General features: G+C 40.3%; 1 protein-coding gene across 1 annotated transcript; it reads right to left on the reverse strand.

Moving 5' to 3' along the window:
* Window positions 1-4,494: 4,494 nt before the first annotated feature.
* Window positions 4,495-7,434, reverse strand: LOC129737916 (uncharacterized). The gene is made up of 2 exons (XM_055729083.1): window positions 6,698-7,434; window positions 4,495-6,067 (listed from the first exon to the last, which is right to left on the reverse strand). The coding sequence occupies exons 1-2, from the start codon at window positions 7,432-7,434 to the stop codon at window positions 4,495-4,497; spliced, it is 2,310 nt and encodes a 769-aa protein (XP_055585058.1).
* Window positions 7,435-12,897: the final 5,463 nt, after the last annotated feature.

Below are 12,897 nucleotides of genomic sequence, written 5' to 3' on the forward strand. Positions count from 1 at the left end.
CTGTCGAATCTGTAGAGATCCGATTTATTGGATCACAACGAACTTTACCTCGTCCCACAATTTACGCGACATTTTCCACGTCTACCTTCCGCGCCGGTGTCAACAAAACTCCCCGTCCACACGCTCGGCCATAACTACCCGTTCTCCTCTCCCGTAACATGTCGCATGGGCTCATATTATAATTGCGAGTAACACTACGTTTGGGAGCGCCTCTACATCCCCCCTAAAACATCCTGATCTAATGTGACCCGTAGGTTTAGAACCATGCAGGTAACTTATGCATCTGCTTTATTTCAGGTTTCCCTGTTGTTTATTGACTAGACCAGCTAATCGATCATCGGTTTTCGCAACAGTTAACTTCATAATTCTTTCAATTAGTTACAATTCTTAAGTCGAAGAATATTTGTTCTGTACTTAATAACGACTCAATACGACTTAGTAATTAAGGCATACTTACGAGAAGACTAAAACCCTCGTATTCAATCCACATTTGCACAGTGTCACTAATTGTTCCGCATGATACCTATATGTACATTTATTTTATCATTTTTCTTACCAACTGATATCTAGTAGTACTTCTCTGCAGCGTGTTACACACTTCTGCTTAGCGAAGCTTGTCAACTGTAAGCTTTCTCCCCTATATCCTTTAAACAACATGGTTCCCAGCAAATTCACTGTTCATATGACACATTATTGTCAATAGGAACCTCCTGAGATTACATAACCTCTTAATATTCCCTCTGTTCGACTCGCTATTACTTTACCAGGTCACAATTGCATTGTAAAGTATTTTATTCAGATCTCGCTAAATCTTTTTAAGTGATTTTAAAATCTGTTTTGTTCGTTACGAAAAACTTGACCAATATCTTTCTTTCTCCTTTTTTTTTTTTTTACTCTACCGTTGCCAATATCTATCAGATACCCTTTTAACTTTAATGATCATTATTATCACACAGCCTTTTAATGCAACCCCAATACACCTCGATAGCGGAGGAGTTTGATTGAAACCTAGACTTTTTTTTTTTTTTTGAAAAATATACTTCGTTTCACACGTGTACCCACTCCGCTACAGCCTGCTGACAATTACTGTGGGCATCAGTATTTTATTTACTCCGTAGTAATGTGAACTGCGTATGGGTACATTTTCTGTCTCATTAATACGAACGTGAATGCAAAAACCTATCGGACACAATTATGAGACGAACTTCGGACTATGATAATCCGAACTGTGCTATCAACACCACCAAAATTACCCAAATACTATTAGATAGTTTTCATGTTAGACTAACAACCGCTGCCTGGGGGCTTGTGTCCACTTTCATTGATAAGTGCTTTAATTATCTTTTTTTTTCTTATTTATTTTTTTTTTTTTTTTGCGCAAAAGGAAATTATTAGGAATTAGCAAAGTAAGGCAGAACTATAGCCTTCTAAAAATCTATAAGGGTAAAATTGACTTCGATACCGGAGGAACGTGGATTCAACATCCAAGCATTTTTTTTAATTCCATACACGCCCAATAAGTGTACAAAAGAAATGTCAAAGACAACTCTGTTGCTTTCAATACGAAATTAGGTTTTTTTTTTTTTTGTAAAAGAACATTCAGTTCACAGGCCTGGCAGATTTACAAAATAACATGTGAAAACTACATACATCTTTTAGAATGTCAAAACTCTTTTCCAACAAAAATGTAATTGATACCTTCAGTAATGATCATTAGAATAATCATTACTCTTTGGAATCACAACATTTGAAAGTTAGTCGAACTATTATTAAACTGTTTCTAAACTATAATCCTATTGTTACATTCTGAATTGGCATAGTTCTTCGTTTATATAAAAGATGGCTTATCAAAATCATCCAAGTTTCTCAGAACAATGCACACATCTTAGTGGTAAAAAAAGGTTGAACAAAACTGAATGTTCTTGGCTCTTCGAAGCCTGGTGGTTTTTTTTAATCAACACTCAAGTGTCTCGGACTGTCGCTCCCCAGAAACGCAGAATCGAATTCAAATATGCAGAACCGGACTCCTCAACACACTTTATACCATTTCTCCTCAGAGGAGTCTGTTTCATCTTTTTTTTATATCCTCCTCAGAGGAATCTTCTTTTTTTTACCTCCTCGGAGAAACCCCAACCATCTTTTCAAGGGCGTGCTTATTCTTTTCTCTTCAAAGACAAATAATTTCTCATAAGGGTAAAAAGGACATGGCTCTCAGAACTATCCGGACTCCTCAGAGTCCCAATATACCGTACCATTATGTTTTTTTACCAGTCCAATCGAGTTCCTAAGAATTATCGACACATGATAAAAACTCGACTCCTCAAAGTCAATATAGGAATCGAAACGTGTTCTTCAGAACCATCTGCATCAAAATAATCATCTGATAATCATGACTTCCCAATCAGAACAATAATTTGCTTCAGCAAAAAACTTCTTATTGTTCCTCGAAACAATTTCTTATTGTTCCTCAGAACAAATATCTTATTGTTCCTCAGAACAAATCTCTTATTGTTCCTCAGAACAATTATCTTATTGTTCCTCAGAACAATTCTCTTATTTTTCCTCAGAACCATTCTCTCATTGTTCCTCATAACAAGTTTCTTATTGTTCCTCAGAACAAGTTTCTTATTGTTCCTCAGAACAAATCTCTTGTTGTTCCTCAGAACAAGTTCCTTATTGCTCCTCAGAACAAATCTCTTGTTGTTCCTCAGAACAAATTTCTTATTGTTCCTCAGAACAAATTCCTTAGTGTTCCTCAGAACAAATCTCTTGTTGTTCCTCAGAACAAATTCCTTATTGTTCCTCAGAACAAATTCCTTATTGTTCCTCAGAACAAATCTCTTGTTGTTCCTCAGAACAAGTTCCTTATTGTTCCTCAGAACAAATCTCTTACTGTTCCTCAGAACAGATTCCATATTGTTCCTCAGAACATTTAACTCATTGTTCCTCAGAAAAAGTTTTTATTAATATTCCTCAGAACAAATAACTCATTGTTCCTCAGAACAAATAACTCATTGTTCCTCAGAACAAATAACTCATTGTTCCTCAGAACAAATAACTCATTGTTCCTCAGAACAAATAACTCAATGTTCCTCAGAACAAATAACTCAATGTTCCCCAGAACAAATAACTCATAGTTCCTCAGAACAAATAACTCATTGTTCCTCAGAACAAATAACTCATTGTTCCTCAGAACAGGTTTTTTTTATGTTCCTCAGAAGAAGTTTCTTAATGTTCCTCATGACAAATCAATTGTGGTGTGTTCCTCAGAACAATCACAATTTGAACTTTTCCTAGGAAATATTCACTTGTTTCTCCGAAGAACAAATCACTGATCATTCCTCCATTCAACCAATCCGATTTGTTCCTCAAACCACATCGCTACCTTTTCTCAGGAACAAATCACAAATCGCTCCTCAGAACAAGACACAAGTCATCCCTTCGAACGGATCACAAACTATTCTTCGGAAACTTAAAACAAAAAAAAACATATCTTCCTCTCTCAACAGCAAAAACACCATAGCACCCAACACATTCTTAAATTTTCCGTACACAACTCGCACGAGTCGAGACCACCAGACGCACTCGCATCCACCACTATGCACGAAAACGCGTTTGGAATATTTGGGTGCTACGCCCCAACAATTTGGTTTCCACTTTTTCTCAATAATTTCTTTCTATTCATAGTTGGGGAAACGGCTCAACTTACCGAACGATATTTATATCCTCGTCGCCAGATGTAGAGATCCGATTTATTGGATCACAACGAACTTTACCTCGTCCCACAATTTACGCGACATTTTCCACGTCTACCTTCCGCGCCGGTGTCAACAAAACTCCCCGTCCACACGCTCGGCCATAACTACCCGTTCTCCTCTCCCGTAACATGTCGCATGGGCTCATATTATAATTGCGAGTAACACTACGTTTGGGAGCGCCTCTACAGAATCATCCGAATTTCTCAATTTGTGTACATTTTAGTATTCCTACTCACGTATTCCGATCCGAACCAAACTTGCATATGCCCGTAAGCACCAACTACCTGTAGTGATTTAGCATTAACAGAGTTAGTCATCCAGTTTGTTTACAATTTGGGTTACTTACAATGGAAACAATGTTTCGTAGATTTAACAGCTGGTAAACGACTTATGCGTATTTCACGAATCTACTCTGCTGGCTAACGATCGTCGGAACACCGATATATTGAGCTATGCTTACTATGCACAGTGAACGTAACCTATATATATATGGAAGTATACCGAAGAAGGAATATACTTAGCGTGATGCCATTTCTGCTTATACTACCCTCTTACCGAATCTAAATATTATCCGAAGCTAATTCACTGTCTTACAATTCACTCACTTCAAACTAATAATTTTAATGATAATAATTCGCCTTTGCGAAACTGTAGAAAGGCTAACAAACTCGTGTAAATATAATCACAACTCTTCCCGCATGATCTCTACTCTTGTTTGTCAACATAAATCTAACCGTCACTTCTGGGAGCTCCTGGAACTCACGATACTTGTACCGTTGAGCCCAGGGGTATTCTCAACATTCCCCCGCCCGTGTAGTTCCGAGGATTCACGGAGAGTCTCAGCTGTTCCTTTCGATGTACCTTCGACGTCCAGGAGTGCCAAATTCGTAACTGATCTTATGCTTTCCCCTTTCGCTGTACGAACCACTGCTCTGCGAACTTGTCCGTCTGGTGCTTTTACGACGTCGACTATCTGTCCTCGAATCCAACCATTTCGCTGCTGCTGATCCACAACCATCACTAGATCTCCAGTTTTAAGTGGTGGAGTTGGGGTGAACCATTTATTGCGCCTCGTTAGCGTAGGTAAATATTCTTTCACCCATCTTATCCAGAATTTGTCGACCAGAGTTCTGGTCAAATTCCAGCTATCTCTTAGAACCCCGTTAGTTATCATTAAAGATGTTGAAGGTTGCTGAAGTCCGGTGCTGCCATAGAGCAGGAAATGGTTTGGCGTCAAGGCTTCTGATTCTGCTGCATCTAGGGGAACGTATGTAAGAGGGCGGGAATTTACAATTGCTTCTGCTTCTAAGGCCACGGTTTCCAGCACTTCATCGCTAGGGTGTTGAGGGTGGTCCGCTATTGCAGTCATTGCTAGCTTTACGGATCTGACCATACGTTCCCATGGTCCGCCCATATGTGGCGTTGCAGGTGGGTTAAAATACCATCGTGTGTTGGCATTGGTGAAAATTATAGCGCAATCTTCGTGCGCGTTGCGTAGTTGGTTGACGAGAAGATTATTGGCTCCCAAGAAATTCGTACCATTGTCTGTAAAGACTGTTGATGGAGGACCTCTACGCGCGATGAATCGACGAATCGCCATAACACAAGATTGCGTCGAAAGGCTTGATACAATTTCAAGGTGTACTGCCCTTATGGTAAGGCATGTGAATAGCGCTACCCATCGTTTGACGAGACTGCGCCCTTGTTTCACCATCAGAGGGCCAAAATAATCAATTCCGACATGTGTGAAAGGTTTAATAAACGGTGTTAGGCGAACTTTCGGCAATGGTGCCATCATCGGAGGCTTCGGAACGGCTTTCTTGATCTTGCACATTTGGCATTCCCTCGAGATTCGTTTTACCAGTGTGCGTAGATGTGAAATTTGAAACCTTTGCCGTAGTTCGTTGACCACTGTTTCATGGTTTCCGTGCAGGAAACGACGGTGATAGTGGTTTATAAGAAGATGCGTCACCCAGTGTCCTTTTGGCAACAAAACTGGATGTGTCGTTTCAAAGGGCATCACGGATGCGTTCGCGGTTCTGCTACTCATACGCAGCACGCAGCTGTCATCCATGAATGGCGCGAATTGGTATAGTGAGCTGCTTTTCTTGATAGAAACATATTCGCTGGAAGGATTTTTAACGGAATTCAATAAAGTAGCGTACTCCTCAGGATAGCTTTCCTTTTGAACTTGTCGCCACAGAAAATTTTCCGCTTCAGCGATTTCTTCAGCTTCGACGCGACCAATCTTTTTGTTCTTTTTGAACATATCAATTGTTCTCCGAATGAAGACGAAAGTTCGGAGCAACCTGTTGAATTGAGAAAAACGAGTGTAATCCACTAATGATTCAAACGGTTCTGCATGGTGCATTAAAAAAGCCCGAAGTTCTTCTTCCGGCGAGTTGTTCGCTTGATATTTCGCTGGCCATTCATCTTCTGAACCTTTTAGAAATTCTGGTCCAGTAAACCACCGTGATCTAGGGTCAAAGCTGGGTTCCACATTCCATTTTGTGGCTTCATCCGCTACGTTTAGTTTTGTTGGAACGTATCTCCATTCGTTCACGGAGGTTACTCGCAGAATCTCACCAATTCTGCAGGATACATACTGATGATATCTCCTGCTATCCGATCTAAGCCAAGAGAGGACTGTTGTTGAATCCGACCAAAGAAATCGCTGATGAACTGGAAGATCAAGAGCCTCTACAACTTTTTGAGTTAGACGACTGCCTTCGACGGCTGCTTGCAACTCTAGCCGAGGAATTGAGAGTGGTTTCAATGGAGCTACTTTCGTTTTTGCAGTCACTATTGCACATTTTGGAACCCCCCTATCTATTATGCGAGCGTATACTACGCAAGAGTAGGCAGTCTCGCTTGCATCAACAAAGGTGTGAAGTTGCAAAGCTTTCAAGGATTCTGGGAGCGCATTTTTGAACAAGCACCGTGGGATACTAATTTCATTCATCTTCTTCAGTTTATCACTCCAACGAAACCAACCCTCATGTAGCTCCGCTGGAATTTGCTCATCCCAGTCACTGCCGTACTTCCAAATCTCCTGCATGAGAACTCTACCATGTACTGTGAAATGCGCAATCAATCCGAGCGGGTCAAAGACAGACATAATTATCTTTAAAACATGTCGCTTAGTAGGAATTCGTCTGTTTTCCAATTGTTGCATTAGTTCTGCTTGTATGGTTGCGCTAAAGGTGAACACATCAGTTTTGGGTTGCCAGACCATGCCCAGAACACGTTCTGGTTTATCTTCGGGTCCCAGTCCTGGTTCTAGGTTAAGTTCTTTCTGTTGCACGTCGTTGTGTTCGCCAAGCTGGAGCAGAACTTCTCTCGAATTAGAAGCAAAATTACGGATTTCAAATCCGCCTTTGGCGTGAACTAATTTGACTTGTTTAGTTAGTTCTATGGCTTGGTTTATCGTATCTACACTTTTCAAGAAATCATCTACGTAATGATCTTCTACGATGGCTCTTGCAGCCTCGGGAAATTCAGCAGCATGATCCATAGCGTTTCTGTTCTTGACGAATTGGGCCACGCACGGAGAGCAAGTGGCACCAAAGGTGGCTACGTCCATAATGTAGACTTGAGGCGGTTCCTGTGGATGATCCCGGAAGAGAAATCGCTGATACTGCTTATCCGATGCACGAATTCTAATTTGGTGGAACATTTCCTTAATGTCACCTGTAATCGCTATATTTCTTTGGCGGAAACGTATAGGAGCACGGCCGGCAGCGAAGTCAAGAGATCGGGCCCTTTCAATAGTGTATCGTTCAGTGACACGCCGCTAACGCGAGCAGCCGCGTCCCAAATTAGTCGAACCTTTCCTGGTTTCTTCGGGTTCTGAACTACACCCAACGGGAGGTACCAGGTCTTATCCGATTCAGTTTCACTTAGCTCTTTCCTCGAAGCTTTATGGGCGTAGCCTTTTTCCAAGTATCCTATAATTTGTTCGCGTACCTTAGTATCCAAAACAGGATTCTTCGCGAGACGTGACTCAAGCGAGAGTAATCTTCGATTGGCCATGGGAAAACTGTTTGGGAACCGCTGATCCGGATGTTTGAACAATAACCCAGTTTCAAATCGTCCGTCAACTCGTCGCGTTGTCTCTTCTAGTATGGCCAAGGCTCGCTTGTCATTTTCTGGTACGTGACCATCTGTTGGACTGGATTCCTCAATTTTCAGTAGTTGTCCTATAAGAGCATGTAGTTCCTTGTCACAGGACATCAAATCAGAATGAACGTGGAGTTTTTCAATTGCTTCCGTCCCAACTAGTTGCTTCCCATACACACACCAGCCTAAACGAGTTTTAATAGCGACGGGATCATTAGGGCGACCTTCACGAACCTTGAGTGAAGTCAACAACATTGTGTGTTCAATTCCAATGATCATCTTAGGTGTGACATCAGAATATCCTTGAACGGGTAATCCTCTTAGATGGGGATAATCTCGTGTCATTGTAGCATAATCGAGCGTTTGCTTAGGAAGAATGAGATTTGCGACTGTTCGTACGTTGTTCAGTCTGAATGATTCCGTTTTTCCTACACCGTGAGCTGTTATTGAGATTCTTTGAGACAGTTTTTCCTCGCGTGATACGTTTGCTGTCCAACTGAGCCATAATGGTTCGGTTTGACCTTCGACTCCAAGTTCAGTGGCTACAGCAGCTTCAAGCAACGTTGACGATGACCCATCATCGAGAAATGCAATAATTTCAACTGTTTTACTGTTCGCTTTCAATATTATAGGAAGATAGCGAAACAAAGAAGACGATGAATTAGAACTATGATGAGCAATACTAGCATTTATCGGAATGGATGTCGTTGTATGTAATAATGGATTATGACGGAGGCGACAATCATCTACGCCGCATTCTTTTGACGATCGACATGGCCACCTCTTGTGAGGAATAAGGCATGTGCGACACAGGTTTTTGTCTCTAACTGCTTTCAATCTGCCGTCAATATCTAACTCCAGGAATTGCTCACAGTTAGCTATTTTGTGACTATCACATCGACAATAAGAACAGAATATCTTCGAAGCATCTCTCTGAAGCTGACTGGTATTTCGGTGATTTTCTGTTTCCATATGGGTGAACAAACTTTGTTTTGAAGTCTTTTTCGGATGTTCACTCTTTCCCCAAAATGGCGCGACGATATCAGCTGCAATATTTCCTCGTTCAGTTGTAAAATGACTGAACACCTCCAAATTAATTGTAGAATATTGTCGTTTGTACTCAGACCACTGCATTTGCATTTGAGAAGGTAGTTTATTTACAAGCTCCAGCAATAAAATCGGGTCGTGCAGGTAGTCCAAAAGATTGGCCATGATCATGTGATCTACACAACTTCGAACCTCCAGTCCGAATTTGACAATCGACTGTAAATTGTCTTCCTTTGGTGGAGCAGTTTTCCGGAGTTTATTCAACAGAGAGTGTAGAAGAATTTCAGGGCGTCCAAAGTGCCTCTTCAGTATATCGAGAACTTGGGGAACGGATTCGGGTATCATGAGCCGACTTTTGACCGCTTCTAAAGCTTGCCCTCGTAAGGAGCGTTGTAATCTGGACAAATTTTCCGCGTCGTTGAAACCACAGAACTTTGTACTATTCTGGAACGTGCTGTAGAAGAGGGGCCAGTCTTCCGGGTCTCCTGCGAAGTATGGTAAGTCGCGGTTTATGACTTGACGGGCAGCTAATTGGGCTGCGGAAGGTGCGATATAACGATCTAACGATTGTTGCAAATTAACATTTGTACTGAACGGCATAGGTTGAGTCGTAGGCGAACGAGTAGCATCACCGTGAATAATATTACCGTCTCTGGTTGCCCCACTTAAAAAGTTGTTCATCGCCGGCGGGTTTTGGCTTTGATGACCTAAAGAAAGTCGACTTAATGGCATCACCACCGAGGAAATGTCCGGAGCACCAATTGGCCGTGTATCTAGGGACCGATCTACCGTCTGAACGTGTCTCAAATTAGGAATCATTTCATTCAAGAGATTATCAGAATGGTTAATGTCCGGTTGCCTACTCATTTCATGTTGCTGTTGAAAGTCAGGATTGTGTTGTGCTACACATGCTGATGCATAATTTGCAGAAGTTGTACAGGGAGTTTGGAACGCTATCATTCGGTTAGCGTCTCCGATTGGTATATTCTTGACGGTGGATCCTGTACTTCCAAAAACTTTCGGGATTGCTCCGAGACCTTCGTGCGTGTTCATCGTAGTAGTAGAGGGAATTGAGCCTCCACAAGCCGATGTCATGATGTTCGACTCCACTCTCAGAGCAGCCAAACGCGGTGGAAGTGGTCTAGGTGTGTTGCGAATAATTGTCGTGGTAGCTGGTTGATTATTATGGAGGAGGTTCTGCCTTTCGTTGTTGATCATCCGAAGCATACTTTTAGGCGAAATTTCATTCGAAGACCAACGGATTGCTGGAGGAAGATCAACTCCGAGAGGCTGGGCTACCGTATCAAATGTCGGAGCAGCGTTCATAGCTGCATTGTGTACGGTCGTGCGCGGAATAGATTGAGAACATACTGGAACCGAAGTAGGGAAAAACAAACTACAATGTGGTGTAGATGACGATGTAGGAATCGCAATGCTGTTGGAATACCCAATGTTTGAAACTACATTCGAATAATCATGTTCTCCAAAAGGTATGGCAGGCAGAGCAACAGGTTGGGCTCCGCTATAAACTGGCTGTGGTGGAAACTCCAACTCGGTAGGCGCCTTCTGTTGGTTACCTCCAGTGGTTCCATTTGCTAGCCATTCAGATACTTTTGCCCTACTACTCCTGTTGCTGCTAAGCTTCGAACTAAGAGCACCATCCGCTTCCATCAGTGCATCATATTTCAACCGAATGAATTCTTCTTCCATATCAAACCTCTTCTTTCTCATTTCGTCCTCAATTTCTGATTGCTTCTTTCTAGCAGCTTCCTCTTCTTCCGCTTTTTTCTTCTGCGCCAATTCCTCTTCAGCTAATGCTTTCATCCGCAGCTTATGTTGCTCCTTCAACATTTTCGTGATCAATGCGCTGTGATCTACGTGAGCGTGCATCAGAAGCTCCTGAACGTGGCTTGGGACTAGCTTCTTTCGGTTTACAATTGGAGCATTTCCATGTTCGATCGGGGTTTTCTATAGACTCCGACACATCAGCGCATCCGTAATGTGCCCAATTTTCGCAGAGATCGCATCCAACCATTTGATCGGTGTCCGGCTGATCGCAAAATATACAATTTGATTGCGTTACACTCGCCGCTGCAGCAGTAGACATCTTAAAATCTTTGAAGATTGTTGATTCGGATTTGAAACAGAAATCAATCCAGATAGCTGTAATAAAGAGGACAATGTATTTCTGTCGAATCATCCGAATTTCTCAATTTGTGTACATTTTAGTATTCCTACTCACGTATTCCGATCCGAACCAAACTTGCATATGCCCGTAAGCACCAACTACCTGTAGTGATTTAGCATTAACAGAGTTAGTCATCCAGTTTGTTTACAATTTGGGTTACTTACAATGGAAACAATGTTTCGTAAATTTAACAGCTGGTAAACGACTTATGCGTATTTCACGAATCTACTCTGCTGGCTAACGATCGTCGGAACACCGATATATTGAGCTATGCTTACTATGCACAGTGAACGTAACCTATATATATATGGAAGTATACCGAAGAAGGAATATACTTAGCGTGATGCCATTTCTGCTTATACTACCCTCTTACCGAATCTAAATATTATCCGAAGCTAATTCACTGTCTTACAATTCACTCACTTCAAACTAATAATTTTAATGATAATAATTCGCCTTTGCGAAACTGTAGAAAGGCTAACAAACTCGTGTAAATATAATCACAACTCTTCCCGCATGATCTCTACTCTTGTTTGTCAACATAAATCTAACCGTCACTTCTGGGAGCTCCTGGAACTCACGATACTTGTACCGTTGAGCCCAGGGGTATTCTCAACAAATTTCATTGACGAAAAGCAATATTTTCAACTAATTTCATTAATTTGATTGTTTCATCACATTCATACCATTGAACATTTATACGAACTCGATTCTATTTTCAGTTTTTTATCACCTTTTTTCAAAATCGTTATGGGAATAGAAAAGCTTGTGTCGACGACACTATGATGCATTTAGAACATATTTTCGATAGATAAGTTAAAATCATGTTCACAAAAAAATTAAAAATGGTGTGCTAAACAATGTTTATAATTAATCAGTCGTCATTATGGCTATGGTAAGAACCAAAAAGATATCAAATGAATCAAATGTGATTTTCGATCATTTTTTCAAGTTACAGATCCCAAGTGTGTCATTACAGTTCACAACAATCATTTCTCTGGAAATTTGTTTGATTACTTAAACTTACCTTTTATGATTAAAAAACCAATAACCATCAAGATTTTGAAACTAAACCGTTCTACATAACGTATGAAAATACCCTATGACTATGACTAATCAATGGTAATATTAGAAAGAACACAAATCGTATCTAGACGCAGTGAAAAAATGCTCTAGAAATACTGCCAATACTTAAAATTATAACCTAACAAGTAATCAAAGTAATAATGATCATAATTACCTAAGATGACCCTACCATTTTCCGACATTCTTTTCTTCTGTTTATTAACCGAGTCTCAAAACGAAAAATATTTTCTATACAATTCAGTAAAGATTTTTTTCTATTTTGAAAAAGCCCATAAATTGAAAAAATCTATCAAACATTATTATTGCATCATAATTCCAAAGTTCTCATATCAGAATTTGGAAATCACGATTTCAATTAAGAATTCTCATTGCGAAACTGAAAAAGAAATAATTATGGGCAACAAGTCACACAGACTAGATTTACAGTTATGGGGATTATTCAATACGATATCAAAGTTTGAGGTATAAAAGTATAAGAACCAATTTAGATTTACCCAGTGTATTTTTTTTTAGTCAAGGAATTTTAATTCCAAAATACAAATTTATGGAAAAGGTGTTAAAAACTATGGTTTTTTAATTATTGTTGCTAAAGTCAACATTTAATGATTGATTTTATAGCATAGTAATATTGTAATTTTGACGTTTTAATCGATTGAAACTCGAATTTAACTGTGTTTTTAAACACAAAACTTTTGAACA

Source organism: Uranotaenia lowii, chromosome 1 (genome assembly GCF_029784155.1).
Source record: "Uranotaenia lowii strain MFRU-FL chromosome 1, ASM2978415v1, whole genome shotgun sequence".
Classification (NCBI taxonomy): domain Eukaryota; kingdom Metazoa; phylum Arthropoda; class Insecta; order Diptera; family Culicidae; genus Uranotaenia; species Uranotaenia lowii.

Bases quoted from the DNA above. Each gene is read 5' to 3' on its own strand.
- LOC129737916 (XM_055729083.1), bottom strand. From the start codon at position 7,434: ATGTTCCACCAAATTAGAATTCGTGCATCGGATAAGCAGTATCAGCGA. The intron at 6,068-6,697 runs GTGCTTGTTCAA...TCAATTCAACAG, and splicing joins AATGAAATTAGTATCCCACG to GTTGCTCCGAACTTTCGTCT.